General features: G+C 35.2%; 3 protein-coding genes across 3 annotated transcripts; 2 read left to right on the top strand and 1 right to left on the bottom strand.

The window, feature by feature from the left end:
- Nucleotides 1–95: 95 nt before the first annotated feature.
- Nucleotides 96–2,836, bottom strand: LOC135686639 (nuclease EXOG, mitochondrial). Its single transcript, XM_065202909.2, has 3 exons — nucleotides 2,196–2,836; nucleotides 1,284–1,498; nucleotides 96–929 (listed from the first exon to the last, which is right to left on the bottom strand). Exons 1-3 carry the CDS (start codon nucleotides 2,656–2,658, stop codon nucleotides 636–638), a joined length of 972 nt encoding a protein of 323 aa, XP_065058981.2. The 5' UTR covers nucleotides 2,659–2,836; the 3' UTR covers nucleotides 96–635.
- Nucleotides 2,837–3,583: 747 nt separating this feature from the next.
- Nucleotides 3,584–7,861, top strand: LOC135686635 (transmembrane protein 272). Its single transcript, XM_065202905.2, has 4 exons — nucleotides 3,584–4,188; nucleotides 4,918–5,143; nucleotides 5,612–5,671; nucleotides 6,192–7,861. Exons 1-4 carry the CDS (start codon nucleotides 4,186–4,188, stop codon nucleotides 6,611–6,613), a joined length of 711 nt encoding a protein of 236 aa, XP_065058977.1. The 5' UTR covers nucleotides 3,584–4,185; the 3' UTR covers nucleotides 6,614–7,861.
- Nucleotides 7,862–9,449: 1,588 nt separating this feature from the next.
- LOC135686637 (large ribosomal subunit protein uL6) lies at nucleotides 9,450–15,642 on the top strand. The gene is made up of 5 exons (XM_065202907.2): nucleotides 9,450–9,539; nucleotides 12,199–12,261; nucleotides 13,276–13,481; nucleotides 14,665–14,872; nucleotides 15,514–15,642. Exons 2-5 carry the CDS (start codon nucleotides 12,216–12,218, stop codon nucleotides 15,615–15,617), a joined length of 564 nt encoding a protein of 187 aa, XP_065058979.2. The 5' UTR covers nucleotides 9,450–9,539; nucleotides 12,199–12,215; the 3' UTR covers nucleotides 15,618–15,642.
- The last annotated feature ends 83 nt before the right edge of the window (nucleotides 15,643–15,725 follow it).

Genomic DNA, 15,725 nt, shown 5'->3' with positions numbered 1-15,725 from the left:
TTTTTTAAAATTAGGCCAAATACTTCAAAGAAAATCGTAAAAAGCAAGCCGGTGAAACTGAATCAAAGGCTTGAGCATAAGAAAACCTTCATAAAACATTTCCAATAAATTTTTTATAAAATACATAGGTTTAAAGTTGTAGGATTGAAAGCACAAAGCAATTTGTTAAAGATTTAATTAAAAGGGGCCTGAGCAACCAAGAGCCTTTGCAAATCAAGACTAAAAAGTCAACCAAGATTTGGCAATAAAGTGCAATGGTAGACGTTTTTCAGATCATGACATAGGCTAAAACCAAAGGGAATTAACTTACAGTGAACCTAAATCAGATGGAATTATAAGATGAGAGAAAGGGTTTAGAGGACAATGGTTTTTCCTGTGCAAAGAGGTCTTTGCAAACAAAGAGCAAAGTCAGTGTGCATAAATAAACGTTTTGGGCAAACATTCTGTTTTGTGCACCCCTAGTTGGTGAGTAGACTTCAAATAGAGCATTGACAATCTTATCCTCACTTTGGTCTTATAACTTTGTTTCCAGTGCATGACACACTTTCTGAAACAAAAAGGGGATTATGCAAGAGCCATATTAATTTATGATTAAAAAGGCAAGTTTCTATGTTGCTCAAACCCCATTAAGTCCTTCAGACTGACTTCACAATTTTATTCATGTCTATTATCTCCTTTGATAGCAATTGACACTTCTCAATATCACATAATCGAGACAAAGCTTCTTTTGCTAATTTTGGAAAAATTGTAAAACCTAATTTTGTTTCTAAAGTGTCTAATGGGAAAGAAAATTCTCTGAGGTTCTTGTAATCTGAAACTGGCACATTTGGAACCACAAATGCTTCAATGGCGACAGGCTTCCCTTCCTTCTCAACCATGACGACCTTGTAAAGATGAGTAGGAACAGCAACCTCTTTTGGGCCTATGACCTAAACAAATAATATGTACTTTCAACATATATCACAATAATTATTTTTTCAAAAGTTAAATTTTAAGATAAGGATTGGAAAGTTTTGCTAAAATGTGGTGAAACTTCAGACACAGAAACAAAAACAAAAAATTGACAGAAACTAAAATTTCTACAAACAATTATTTCCTTCACAGTTAATCTGCAGTTTTGACAAGAAAGGAAGTCATTAGAGCATCATAAGCAATTATATTTTTCAAAGAATACAAAATGTTACAAGGCTAAATATTTCAGCTTGGCTCAGGTATAGCATGTCTTGAAAGTCACCAGTATCAATGTAATCAATGTAATCAATTAAAACAAATCCCTAATCTACCTGGTATTTTATGAACTTTCTTCCATCATCTGGGCTATTTTTTGCTAGAAAAAGAGGTCCAGAGACAATATAAACTTTTGAATAATTCTTTGTCAGCTTTCTGCAAAACCTCTCAAGTTTTAACCAAAGTCCTGAATTGTTGGCAAAATTCTGGGGAACAACATTTGTGAAATAGAAAGTTTCTTCCATTTCAGTCTGACTTGACTTGTAATCACCTACAAATAAAAAGCAAATAAAAATGAATATGTTAAACTGAATATATACTAAATTTTCCTTTTTAATGAATCTAGAGAGTAGCATAACCTTCTCTGATAGACTTCAACTATCATATATTACCTGGGGAATTTTGAGTTTGGCTTCAGCATACTTTAATAGGTGCATTCAGCAATTCAGCTCCTAAATTGATATAAACTTTTTACATAAACATGTATACTGCAATGCATCCTTAACATGTTAGGAACAAATGGTCCCTCTTCTTGTAACAATATTCCATTCTGAATTTTGAGCCTCTTTGTATGCAAGCCATATGCTGCAGTATTTCAATTCATTTCATTTCTATCACCAACCAACCCTAAATACAATTTAACAATACTAAACGCCTAAAGCAATAAAATATTATATGTAATTATATACATACTTTTATTTAAGGTCCCTTATGTGAGAACATGTTGAAAACCCTATACTCTGATTCAGGGTTCAATTTCTACCAAAGCCAAGTCATAGTGCAACTATTTTGTGTATGAATCATGAATTTTTTTTGCATTTAGATCTTTCATTTGCAAAAGCACAGAGGAAAGCAAGACCTGCGAGGCAATCTATCTGTTAAATAGCCATACCAAATCTATCAGACGATGTTCAATCATGATAAATGAAAGTAAGAAAAGGCGTTGGGTTTTAAAGCTAAAAACAAACCTGCAGGTGCCATGTGTCCCTTGGAGAACCCACTTTTTATGTAATCTTCATCACTAGCTGAGAATCTTTTATCAATTCTGGTGTCTTTTTTAAATGCACAAGTGTCCCTTTTTGCATCACCACTTAAGTTTTCTCGAGTCAAAGTTTGAAATACCCAAGCAGGGGTTTTATGACAACTGTTATAACCAACCACATAGTTCTTGTACCTTAACGTCTCTGTCCGGCTTGGAAATCCATACCTTCCAGCGATATCTCTAGAATCAGACCTTGATAAAATGTCTTCTTCTTTATAGCTTAGTCTGTCGAATATACTTTTACTTACTACACCACTTACTATTCCAATTCCCAAATAGGCCCCTCTCATGAAAACTTGTTTCATCTTGGGACTGAATCTTGTTGTTGCTGCTGCAAAAAGGGCCCGCGCCGCAAGGGGGCAGGGGTGTCTTCGTCTTCCTACTATCATTTGCTAAATAAAAGAATAAAAACAGCTTAACTTATTATATCGATAAAACCTTTAGATTCAACAAATATACTGAACCAAAGTACACAAGTAAAACAGCGTCAGCAAAATGTTTGCCACAATTGGGCTACGGGGTAAGAGGAAACTTTGTTTTCACTGATCGCCCCTCCAGTTTAGGGTCCTGACTTAAATATAAAGCAAAGCCACACTACAGCTATCGACGTAGAAACGTGCCACCGCTTTTAAAAAGTTCTTGAAAAAATGTATACTCTGCATCAACAAAACCAGGACAAAACCCCCCACTTTTCTCAACGCTCCGCGGTGCCTGAAACGACTGAAGGTGGTGTTCTCTCCTCATTTGAACCATTTATTTTTGGGCTGTCGGTGCGCCAATCGCAAAGACGGCCATAAATAAAACCCCAACCGTTTTTGAGGGGGTTGAGAAAAAGAACAATGGCCTTCTTCCGCCGACTAGCAGCACTTTGTTCATGCAAAAAGTCGCAAGCCATACGGCCATTAACTAATGAACGAAAAAAAGAAGTAGAAAGTCAACATGCTTTCAAATAAAAACCCCTGAAAATTTCTAGACATGGGTTGGGTGGGCAGGGTCGCAAAGGAAAAACCTTTCCTCTCCAAAGTCCAACTTCGAGTTGTCGTGCAACGTGTGAGAATGAAACTATGCTAAGACAAAGTTTATCAAATTTCATTTAATCAAGCTTTCATAAATAAACCCCCAACCCCAAACAACAGCTCTCAGGGCCTCCTCCCCCTTCCACCTTAAAAATTAATTTCCGCCACTGACAAGAGACCCTAGAGAAAAATTTTCTGAAGACGCAGTCCTTAGATGGGTGTTGTAAAAAGTATGGGGCCTAGTAAGGACCCCTGTGGAGCGCCTATTTCATCAAGAAAAAGGGTCACATGTGAGGCTCAGGATAGGCAGATGAGATGGTGCTGGTGGAATGTCTTATTGTGTTATATGTCACAATTGTTGTAGAAGCTGCCCGGTATCAATGCCAGTCAGGAAAGATGCTATATTGTTTATCCTATTCTTGGATATAACTGTCTCTGTTTGAGAAGCGGTTGTGAGAAGTCTACTGTAGCTGGCTCAAGGATGGACTCATTTTAAAATGCTTTTGTAGATGACTCCTATACTGATTTCCGCATTTACCACAAGAATGATGCATGAAATGGCTGTTTTGTACAGGCACTTTGTCTTGGGTCAACTCCTGAATACTTCATCCGTAGCAAATGACAAACAGTGTACACATGGTCACCCGTCATTCTACGCGCGAGGCTGCGATCACTGATACGTGGTAAAAACTTTAGTCGAAGAGGCTAGTGGCCTGACAAGAGTAATAGAAAGTCGAAGGCCACAAATGCTGTTTTTGCCACTAACAGCAATCGTTTAAACTACAAGACACACTAAGCGAAATTTAAGTGTGTTTAAGGTTTGTTTGGGCCTAAAAGCAGCAGAATAATGGCTGAAGGCGGGTCTTCAAATTAGGTTTATAAAACCTACAAAGAAACGAAATGGTTTGTTTTACACGTTAGAAGTTTTTTTCAATTATTCAAGAAGATTATCTTTGTTTTAAGTTTTCTTATAGTGTATATATAGAGACCTCAATGCAATTAAATGCTGTTCTATGCAAACAACCACCAACACCAGACCTAACAAACAGCTGTAAAAATGGCACGAATAGAGTTTATAAGTTATGGGAGTTTTTGTTTACTGTTTTTGAATTTCAAGGATTAAGGAACTGATCTTTCTCCAATTAATTTTAGCACAGTACCTTGTAAGTTTACATTTCATAGTAATACATTCTAGCTTTTGTTTGTTCCTAAGCTGTTCACTTGCTATTTTGATTTTTCATTTCTTTGCTTCGGCATTGTTACTTTTATAGTAAATTGATTACTTTGTTATACTTTCTCTTTTTTGTTAACCAGCTTGAATTAAACAAATTTTTGTCAATGCTACATAATTACTGCGATATAATCTGTATCTCTTGTTTTGCAAAATATATTGAGAAGAAGCATTGTGCATTCAAAGCAAGTTTGCAGCTCAGTAGAGGCAGCTTTGAAAGCCATCAGCCTGAAGGTTTCTCAAGGGGTATTTCCTCTTCAATAGAGGGCAGTAGACTTCAAATGTGTATGGTCAACTATTCATCTTTGCAACTGATATAAATTGTGTCAAGGGGGTAAATAGGGAACTAGCTCTTTTTTATCAATTTTTTTTCAATGAAACATATGTTACTTTTTTGAAAGGAAACTCTAGCTTCTGAAAAGATGACAAAGCCATCAAAGTTACTGAGCCATTCTAGTGAGAAAGTTTATAGTGAAGATGAAAGCAGCATGGAGCAGCCAGTTTGGGAAGAGGATGGATTTCCACCAACTTATGAATCCATTTTCAGCCAGCTTAAAGATGCAAAAGAAAGCCCTGGAAATGCTGTTGGTTTCTTCAAAAAATCCATTCATACTTTCCTTGGAACAAGTATGTACACTTGGTGTTTTGTTAGAAAGTATTATGACAAATTTTGACACAGAATTTTACATCAGAAATGTTGTTGACCTTAGAGTTCTGTAAAGGCCGAAGTTTTTGTTGTTGTTATATATGCAAGTTGTGATGACAGTTTTGGTACACATGGGAATTCAAAGCGTAAACATCTCTATCATTATGCTCTGTTCATTTGATCAAAATGTCTTGTTGTGGATATTGTAATATTTTGTCAGCTAAAACCTCAGTTTAATATGAAAAATGAAATTGTAATTAATATCATTTGAGCAAAATCACTAAAAGTAACTAATATCAAGTAAAATCGTATCTCTTAGATAGCTCATCCGTTATAGGTCAATTAAAATTTTCCTATCAAAATTTACATTCCCTTGCTTTGTTTGTTTATCATTCTAAATTCTGTACACGAAGAAATTGTTTGAAACAATTTGATTTTATATTTTACAGTTGGTTGCACTGCCTCCCTCATGCTTCTCCTTGCACTGCCAGCTACAATGGTAATTATAGGTAAGTCTGAACTTGACCTTTGGTAACAATGTTTGATACGGAATATCTTCAATATACACCAAAATGCATTATTTATCTTAAAACTTGTGAAATTTTTTTAAATTAAAATATACAGACCAAATGGTGCTCAAGTGTAAGACAAATACAGAGTGTTGGGAAAAACTTTCAACAGGCAACTCAATAAGTTGTAGCAAAGTCTTTTGCTCTGATGAAGCCCCATATGCCGGGGCGAAATATTAACCTTCATTAATTTATGTGTTCATTCTCGTCGCATTGCAGTGTTTCTTATTTGCTATATTTTCAGCGATTTCTCGCCACAGGCACTCCTTGGAGTCTGTTGAGCAGACAGCTATTGTGACCTTTTCTTTATTCACACATATTTTTTTAAATTTTGACATGCTTGGTAAAAAGTTTACAATTGAAAGGGATCTGCTAAGCCTGAGGTACAGTCTTCAAAGATATCTAAAGTTATAAGCCCATACCTTTTTTTTCTGCTAACATTTCTTCTGATATTCACTAGGTGCGCAGTACAAAAATGACTGTCCCATTGAGCCCTTTATACCCATATACCTTATTGTTGGAGGAGCATTTGGAATGCTGAAAACAGTTGCAGTGTTGTGCCAAAGAGCTGCACAAGAAGATACCAGTGATGACTCTGATGATGATCAGCCAATGCTTGCTAAATTTGTCGATGGAGTGTTGAATCTGTTTCTGTTTATCTGGTTTATTGCTGGTAGCATTTGGGTTTACTCAAAATATAAGCCCCATTTTGTACCACCAAAACACCAACCATGGAACTATTGTCACCCAACCCTTTATTTGTTTGCATTCTGGGTTATCACTACTGGCTACATTTTGATGGGTACTATATTATTTTGTATTTGTTGTTTAGGACTGTGTGCAAGTTGTACAGCCTTTTTTGTGGCAAATGCAACAAGCTAATTTCTACCAAGCTTTGGGACAACTCTGTTTATGTTGATATACTTTTTAGATGGTGGGAACTATTGAGAGTTTGGCCAAGTAAAAAGAAATAAAATTACTCAATTAAGGTACCCAAACCAATGATAAACAAAAAATATAATATTTTGGAGCTTCCATGGTAAACAAGAATTGATGCTATCAAAAACTTTCATAATGCAAAATCAATGTATCTAATACTAGTTAAATCTTTTGTGCAGGGCAAACTACTCTAAGGTCCTTAATAGAAAAGGAGGTCTTGATAGTTGTGGGAGTCAGAAATTTTTCAAAAAATTAATAAGCCAGGGGTTCTAGTAAGTGGGGGGCCCGAATGTGAAAAATCTGAAAAATCATGTGATGATTCTTTTTTGGGGTCAAAGGAGATTTTCTTCTGAATACAATCAATAGCAAAATGACAATTATCACCATGTTATAATGCATTGTTGTATTACTCAAATGAGCAGGCTAATTATCATTGTTTACATCAGCCAGGCCTATGTAAATTTTTTTGGATGTTTTACTACTACTTTTCTATGTTAAAACTTTTGTACAATGCAACCTCTTCATTTAAGAAAAACTTTACAGAAATTCACACCTGAAAGAACAAAGGACAAATGAAATAAGGGATATGAATCATTGCATATTAAAATTAATAAGAAGGGGGTCCCCTTCTATTAAGGACCTCAGAGTATTTCAAGTGACTTATGGGTCAAAAAACAGAATCAGTCTTTCAATGACAATTTAATATTTATATATATAATATATAAAAACCATTTATGTACCCAAATTACTTTAGTTAAGATCAATATTAACAACAATTTTAATCTTAAGGAAAATAAATTTCCCATCAGCCTTTTGTTGATAGGAACCATCACTCACATCAAAGAAATATTTTTCAAATTAGCCATCTGCAAATATCCACATGTTCTGTTTATTGTCCATTTTATATAATTTTGAGGTGGTTTGGTTTATTTTTCTGAAAATTTCCTGGTATAGAGACACACTCAGCCTTACTGCGTTTTCTTTTCCTATAATAAACTGACTGGTATTGTAAATTTATATTTATAGAGGGTTTATTATTTATAGTAATATTTCAGGGTTCATTTGCTAATGGTTGAATTAAAATAAATGCTGTTAAGAAAATACTTATAAACATTTTCACTACATAATATTTCATAGCTTTGTATGAATTTTAGTGACAAATTAGTATTGATAGATATTCAAATGGCAAACCATATATTTTTCATTTAGTTGTTCACTGTCTCTAATTTTTAGCTGAGCAGTTTTGAAATCTATGAGAAAGAAACTCCTTTTAGCCGTATTACTAGGCAGGGGCAAAGCTCCTGGGAAGCCACAAGGGCTTTTATTTCTCCATTTCCAATGTGGCAAAATGTTTTCTGAGCACCTTATATTGAAATTTCCAACCCTACCTGTGCCACAAGCAAATTTAATTTGAGTTGCATGGCAGATCTCAAAATTTGACTTTTACCCACTCATTTTCCCTAAATTATGCATGGAGAGTATTTCATGCCTATGTTGTACCCACCTCTGGTTTATAGTATATGCATCGGGAGGGGCAACTTTCCTATAGTCCCCAGCTTTGGCTGGCATCAAATTTTTCTGGCAATATTTGTTAAGATATTCTAAATGGGTTTCAATGACTTGTATTTCATCAAGAGTTTGCTAAAAAGTACATAAATTCTTCAACTAAGCTACACATTGGAAACATCTCAAATTTGTATTTGTTACTACCTAGTATCTGATGGTTTATAGGACACAGAGAAGCCGATCCCCTTGAGCAGTGTTCTGGTTCTTCATTTTTATGTGACTTCCTCTTGTGATTCCTACACCTGAGTTAAAGGCTCTAAGTTAAAGTCTGTTCACGTTAGAGACACAAACCCTAGACTCTTAGTTCTGTAGTCTGTCATGCTAACCACAGAGCCATCCTCACACCACTATTGTTTCTACTTTTTATAGGAGTTGTGAAGCTATTTTTACCCTTTCAATAGTTGGTGTTTATTAGCTGTTTATTAGCTATTATTGTGTAAACCAACATTAAATAAAGTGAATAAAAAAGCAAAGTGTCTACTTCTGCCAGGCCAGAAGACTTTTTATGAGAATTTTCGTGGAGGCCTTAAAGATAAAGTTGCACAGTTCAGGGTGGAACTGGAATCCCTGTAAAGCCCACACCAGACATACACCAATAAACAATAGAAATAAAATGGAAAATGGTTAGTCAATGTTGGATATCTTTGTCATATGGTACATGAGCTCCACCATGATCTATTAAAAAATTGCTACTTGCCCTGTCCCGAACATGACTACCTAGAATCAAAATTTAAGTCTTCCACTTTCACTTCTGCTGGCTTTGTCAGATGTTAAGTCAAAGTGAAAAACAGTTTATGACTCTGGAAAAATCTCTGGCCACATACGGGAATTACGCATACAAATATTTATTTTGAAAAAAATAATATTGAATCACGCTGAAGACTGTGTAGTAAAAGTAATAAAAATCAACGAACTGCTTACTACCTCTACCGTAGTTGCAGTACAACACATACAGTACAGTAATGGATGATTGGACAGGCGCGAACCGATGGAGGCGAACCGGGGTGATCACGTGAACTCTCATCAAAACAACTTTCGACTTTCATCGCGAAGTTCTGCTAAATGATTCGACAACCATGAAATACCCTAGATTACAATGAAAACAACGTACTGTTGGAAACAAATTCAGAACATCGTTGTTCGTCCGAAAAGTCGGCGAAATGGAAATGTTTATTGTTCGTGAATATTTTTCCAAGATGGCGGTGTAGTAGCCTCGTTTAGAGAAAATATCCAAAATTATCGAGGCTACTTCAGCAAACCTTTCTTTTCGAAGGCCTGAATCAAGGCGAAGGTTGAAGCGAAGGTTTGTTGAAATCCACCCGAATCTTTGTATTTTAATGGTATTTGACTACTGCGATTATAAGATTTTGTCAATTGTGGTATGTCTAGATGCAATTCATGTTAATTGTTTCCCATAATAGTTCATAGGTTGTTTGCCCGTCAGTGTTTTTTATCTTAAACTGGACTGTCTTGTCCGATGAAATTTCGACCAAGAATGCTTATTTCCGAGGAAGAACTTAAATGACGATTTGGTCAATTTAAGTGTTCTGTAGGCAATTTTACTTTGAAATTTATCTCGTCTTTTTTTTACATACCCTAGAAGTTTATTTTTAATTTTATTAGCAGACTTTTGAAGCCTGCCCTGAGTAGTGCAGTCTTTATCTGCATACATGATCACTGTTCCAAATAGTTTAAACTTTCTCCATTTCTTTAAATTCTATAAGTCTGGTCTACAAACTGAGCCTTACGTCTCAAAGTTTCTCTTTGAATTTTACCTAAATTAACAAAAAGTTTACACGCAGTAATGTTATCTTACTATATTTAACACACTTTTTGTGTCATCTCTAGAAATGATTTTTGCTCTTTGATAAATAGGTTACAAAACATGCTGTTTAAAGTTTAAATATAGATAGATAACCAGCAGCCTATCTATATACTATGTTGATAGTTTTAAAATGGATTTATCAGGTTGGACAACTTCTTTCATTTGTTCGTAAGCCAAAGTGCAGAGTAGGGTAGGTTCCAACAAAGACTCGGGGGAAGGGGGAACCAGAGCAAAATTTATAGTGTGCACTTTGGTAAAAGTGTGTGGTTCAATTGTGTATAATGTACATAACATCAGTGTAGATAAGAAAATAAATATTATTGATAATTGTTTTCATGTATGAAACCAATGCAAGAATATGTTGATCTTGAGGAAACATGATTCTTAATTTGCCCTAAGCCAAAGGCACACCCAGATCTCAAAATGCCACACTCTACCAGGCGTGCAGGGATATTTTAGACAAAATTTCTTGATTGTGCACTTGCCATACTCTGCAGTCTGGCTCGTAAATTTACTGGATTTGAAAATGGCTTCAAAAAAAGCAAACATTTTATGACATACTAGAAGCTTTTTCGTCTGACTCTTCTAAGAGCATAAAACGTCAGAATAAGGTTCCGAAAGAACACAATGGAAAATATATACCCAGTTGTGGATCAAAATAGGCCAGAACAGCCTCCTAGAAGAGAACAGCCTCCTAGAAGGGAACAGCCTCTTCGATCTTGTAGGTCTAGAAACACTGTTGAAACAAGTGAATCTGCCATCAGTCAACATCTTTTAGACAACCCAGATTGTGCCAAACTCTATAATGATGACTTTTTCCAGCTCAAACATCACCTTTCACTGGTGAGTGTTATAGACAATGACTCAGATAGCTTCTATTGGTGTATTCACAATATAAACTACCATTTTGTTAGACTAAACCGAATGTTCAAGGGGAATAGAGAATCAGTGGGGGTTAATCAGAGGTTCAAGTTGTCAGGTGTAGGGAACTCATCAGTAATGCAGAATGCCTTTGTTTGTTTTGCCACTCTGCCATTACCACTACTTCTTTTCCATAACATGGTTTGTTCTGAGGAAACCTGATCTTTAAGGAAATTTTGTGATGAATTAATTTTTTTGCATTTAAATGGTTTTGACAATTTTCTGAAATCTGTGCTAATCACTCCATGTGGGTAATGACCGACATTCATGGGTAATGATGGACAGGCAGATTAAACACAATCCAGTTTTGGCGATCTAGATAAGAATGTGAAATAAGGCCAGGGATAATTCAAGAGTTTGATTCTAGTGTGGAAAATGGTGCTCTTGTTAAACATGTACTCTTGTTAAAGGCTGAACAATAATAAGCTCTGACAGAAAACCCACTGTGGTGTCCAAACTTGTAATATTCATTGTTTTCTTGCCTCCTCTTTCTGGGAGTAGGGCTAATTTATTCCACCGGTATAGGGTTTATCAAAATTTTCTGGCCATGTCATTTTCTGGGGAAACATCCCCTTAGCTGTTCGAGATTGCCCATCTGCAATATACTTTGTCCAGGGATATTTGGGAATCTCAGAATTGTGCCCTGTGATGAGGATACCTCATTCAATCAATCATAGTATGAAGTCACAACAAAAACATTGCGCTTTTCCTGATGCCCAAGATCATAAAATCAAGGAAATTTAGGCCCACTCACTTCACCAAAATGCATTCAAAACACATTTATTCTAAAGCACACAATAATAGGGCTCTTGAAGAGAATAAAGCAAACATAAAGGGTACCAAAACATGCTTTTAAAAATCTTTTTATTTCATGTTCATGACAGATGCAAAAAGTATTCCCAAGTAGATTTGTACATGATTGCCCAGCTTCTGGCATTATCCGGGCCTACCCTAATACTATATGTTCTGATTCAATGGTTCCTAGTGGATGTTCAGTAATATGATAAAATTCTGGATTTAATTTGTTTCTTTTTTTCCTGCTACTGGTGACATGTATTGTGGGGTTCTGTGCTAGAACAAGGATTGTTTGAATATGGGTAAAAAGAACAGTTATAAAAGTATGCATTGCACACCAAGAAAAGTACTATTTTTGAGTTATATGTTAAAACATTGTACTTCAAATATACAAATAGTAAGAACTGGTAGCTATTTTTAGGAACAACAACCGCAACAATGAAGACAATCCTTGCAACAGAGAAGATTAACATTCCATCTCAAGGTGTGTTTCTTTTAAATTGTTCATTAAAGAAAGAAGGGAACTTCTTGACATATAAAGGCCGTTTTATATATCATGAGGTAGCTAGTATGCAAAGTCATATTGTAACAGTCTGACTCAAAGTAGGTAAATTACTTGTAAAACTGATTGATTCACCAAATTTGACTTACTTATTCCTAAAAAAAGAAAAGAAAGAATGCCTGCATTTAGGTCCTAACTCTGAATGGCTCTTCAAAATGGGATTAAATTTTAAATTGAAACAGTGTAGCTCAAAGTATCCTTCTTCAAAACCTTCTCTAAAATTTAGCCCCTGTAATGGTCTTTGCACATTGTATTTCTTACTCTTGTTTGAAAACTGCTGTGCTTTTATTGATATCCTCAGGTTTTCACCAGTTATGTTGTCAAGAGAAGTTCTTTTTCTGTTAATTTTCTAACATTCTACTTCAAAATCTGGTCCTTGTTGATAGTCTTTTTTGTAGATAGCTTTTCTTGTCAATGCAACTGACATGAGCTGCATCACCAGTTATGTTGTCAAAAGAAGCTCTTTTTCTTTTGGTTTTCAAACATTCTACTTCAAAATCTGGTCCTTGTTGATGATCTTTTTTGTAGATAGATTTTTTTGAAGATTGCTTTTCTTGTCAATGCAACTGACATGAACTGGTGATGGTTTAAGCCTAATCTTGTTTAAAAAATATGCTCCTTATATATTCCATATGAAAATTACACAAAATTTTGGACATTTTAACCTACCATCCCAGAATTCACCAATTCTTTGTATAAATGCTGCCTCCAAAGAAAGCACTCATTAGGTGTTCCACATTACTCTGCTAAAACATATCAATTCTATTTAGTCTTCAATGGGACTCTCCAGCCAAAAAACTGAATTCATCTTGTATATTGACAGGGGATTTGTTTTTCTCGGTGCAGATCTTAGGGTTGGGGGTTTAGACCAAATATCTGGAGCAATTCTATTTGTGTTTTGATTGTTTTACATTTTTTAATATTTTGTTCATTTAGTGGAGGTGTTCACAAAAGGTAGATCCATCACAGTGAAAGGGCCACGTGGAATCTTGAAGAGAAACTTCAATCATTTGAATCTGGAATTGACAAGGCTCTCCAAAAACATCATCCGAGTTGATGTGTGGTTTGCTAAAAAGAAGCAGCTTGCCTGCCTTAGGACCATTTGCAGTCACATTGAAAATCTTATGAAAGGAGTTATTTATGTAAGTATTTCCTATATTTTTCGCAGTTATGCCAGGCAGTGATAGGCCAGACCTGCTGAAGAGAGATTTCTAATTGAGGGCCATATTTTAGACTGAAAGTTAAAACTGTTTTTGATATAGCAGAATTTATGTTTTGAGCTTTCTAGTTCTGCTTGAAATTCTGCTAGCCTAACATTGTGAACTGGTTTTAGTTCTGTTACACATTTTGAAAGTATTTGCAAGCCCATGGCATGGCACTCCTTTTAACGTTTTGGAAAGGAAAAAGTTTTTTAAAGGTAGTAAGGTTTTTAACCCTACGGTTGGTTTTTAACCCTACAGTTGGTTTTTAACCCTACGGTAGTAAGGTTGGTTTTAGTTATGTAGCACATTTTGAAAGTATTTGCAAGCCCATGGCATGGCACTTCATTAAACGTTTTGGAAAGGAAAAGGTTTTTTAAAGGTAGTAGGGTTTTTAACCACCTCAATGACAACTCCATGGACCATTTTGGGTGAACATATCCTTCATAATATGGCAATTCCAAATGTTTATTTTGTTTCTGGACATCTATGATAAACAACCCAGACATAAATGTCTGCTTCTCTATTTTTTATCATTTTGGTTTGATAGTTATAGCTTCTCCTCTATATTTTTTTGCTTTCTGAGAAATCATGAATTTGTTAATATGGTGTCATGGTACCAAATAAAGTTTTACCAGTAATGAATGTTTTGAGAACATATTACCAGATGTTAACTACATCTGGGTTGCTTATCAATGACCGAAACCCTTCACATAAGCTTAAATATGGTCACACACCCATATCTCTACAATGGGGTGTGGTATCAAGCTCAAAATCTACTGTGGTTGATATCTTGTCAATTTATCTATGTCAATTTATAGCTGTGCTAGAATTTTTTCCTTTTTGTGTTGATTTTATATGGAATCACGCATAAATGACCATTTTAAATTAGGAGCTATTTATGTGAAGAAGGTCTCTTTGTGGCATTAGAAAGAAAGGGCGGAAAAGCAAAATGTGTTCCATATCTTCTATACAGTTGATGGATTGGTGATTGAATTTTGCTTGAATTATGCTATATAATATGCTTGAGTTTATTAAAGTTTAATTGCCAAGACCCTTTGCTGTGAATATTTGTAAATTTATGTTTTGAATAGATTTAATTGTTATGTTTTACATTTACTTTTAGGGCTACCAGTACAAAATGAAGTCTGTTTATGCTCATTTCCCAATTAATATTAGCATCTCAAATGATGGAAAGGTTGCAGAGATCCGTAATTTCCTTGGCGAAAACGTCACCAGAGTTGTTGAAATGAGATCTGGTGTTGTATGCAAGCAGGGAGCTAAGGATGAAATCATTCTTGAGGGAAATGACCTTGAACTTGTATCCCAATCAGGTAACTGCATTTAGTTTATTGCTTTTAATCATGTTTCAATTTTCAAATTTTGTTATTTTGTACCTTTTCTGTTGATAAGACTGTGTTGTCATTTATGATCTTCTACCCAATCTGCAAGATTTATTGGGAGATTTCAATTTGGGCAGACCATAGCTTAAAACTTTTCTAAACCTCCCTTTTTAGTTCTATAATACTGATTACTTAAAAGCCAGTTTTTGTAATTTTTCATACTGGTTTCATGATATGTTTGCAAAATTTTTTGCTGATAAATGTATGGTGCAAAGATTAAAGCATTGAGTCATGGTAAATAGGCCTTCTCTATAGGAGGTCATTTGCTTTTGGCGTGATCACTGTAGTTTCATACCATGTTGGCATCAGTTGTTGATAAGTTGCTATTGACAGAAGCTGTTTTGCAAACTAGTACAGACAACGTTATTTGATCAGTGTCAGACCCACCAATAGCATTGCAGCACAAAAATCATGACTCAGCGTATTTAGGTACTTTAGGCTATACCCTCTCCTTTTATTGTGACTCAATGCCTTTAACTTGCCAATGATGAAATCTCCCCCAAATTACTTTAATTTTACACAAAAATTTCCTGAAAGAATTTGTGTCTCAAAAAAGGTTCTATTCGTTTCAGCTGCTCTTATACAACAATCAACCACTGTAAAGAATAAAGACATCCGCAAATTTCTTGATGGTATTTATGTCTCCCAGAAAGGCACTGTAATAGACGCGGAATAATGTTAATTATGAAAGCCCTCAAGGATTTTTGTGTTTTATTGCTGTTTCTCACTGCTTTTCCTATCACAGGCGTATTCCTGTTTCTACACGTGATCAAAAGTTGCATTG

Source organism: Rhopilema esculentum, chromosome 6, assembly GCF_057945365.1.
Source record: "Rhopilema esculentum isolate cy_ngs chromosome 6, ASM5794536v1, whole genome shotgun sequence".
Classification (NCBI taxonomy): domain Eukaryota; kingdom Metazoa; phylum Cnidaria; class Scyphozoa; order Rhizostomeae; family Rhizostomatidae; genus Rhopilema; species Rhopilema esculentum.
This window is presented reverse-complemented; position numbering and strand designations above follow the sequence as displayed.

Bases quoted from the DNA above. Each gene is read 5' to 3' on its own strand.
- LOC135686639 (XM_065202909.2), bottom strand. From the start codon at position 2,658: ATGATAGTAGGAAGACGAAGACACCCCTGCCCCCTTGCGGCGCGGGCC. The intron at 1,499-2,195 runs GTTTGTTTTTAG...TTTTATTTGTAG, and splicing joins GGGACACATGGCACCTGCAG to GTGATTACAAGTCAAGTCAG. The intron at 930-1,283 runs GTAGATTAGGGA...TTATTTGTTTAG, and splicing joins GAAAGTTCATAAAATACCAG to GTCATAGGCCCAAAAGAGGT.
- LOC135686637 (XM_065202907.2), top strand. From the start codon at position 12,216: ATGAAGACAATCCTTGCAACAGAGAAGATTAACATTCCATCTCAAG. The intron at 12,262-13,275 runs GTGTGTTTCTTT...TTGTTCATTTAG, and splicing joins GATTAACATTCCATCTCAAG to TGGAGGTGTTCACAAAAGGT. The intron at 13,482-14,664 runs GTAAGTATTTCC...ATTTACTTTTAG, and splicing joins TTATGAAAGGAGTTATTTAT to GGCTACCAGTACAAAATGAA.
- LOC135686635 (XM_065202905.2), top strand. The intron at 5,144-5,611 runs GTATGTACACTT...TATATTTTACAG, and splicing joins TCATACTTTCCTTGGAACAA to TTGGTTGCACTGCCTCCCTC. The intron at 5,672-6,191 runs GTAAGTCTGAAC...GATATTCACTAG, and splicing joins AGCTACAATGGTAATTATAG to GTGCGCAGTACAAAAATGAC.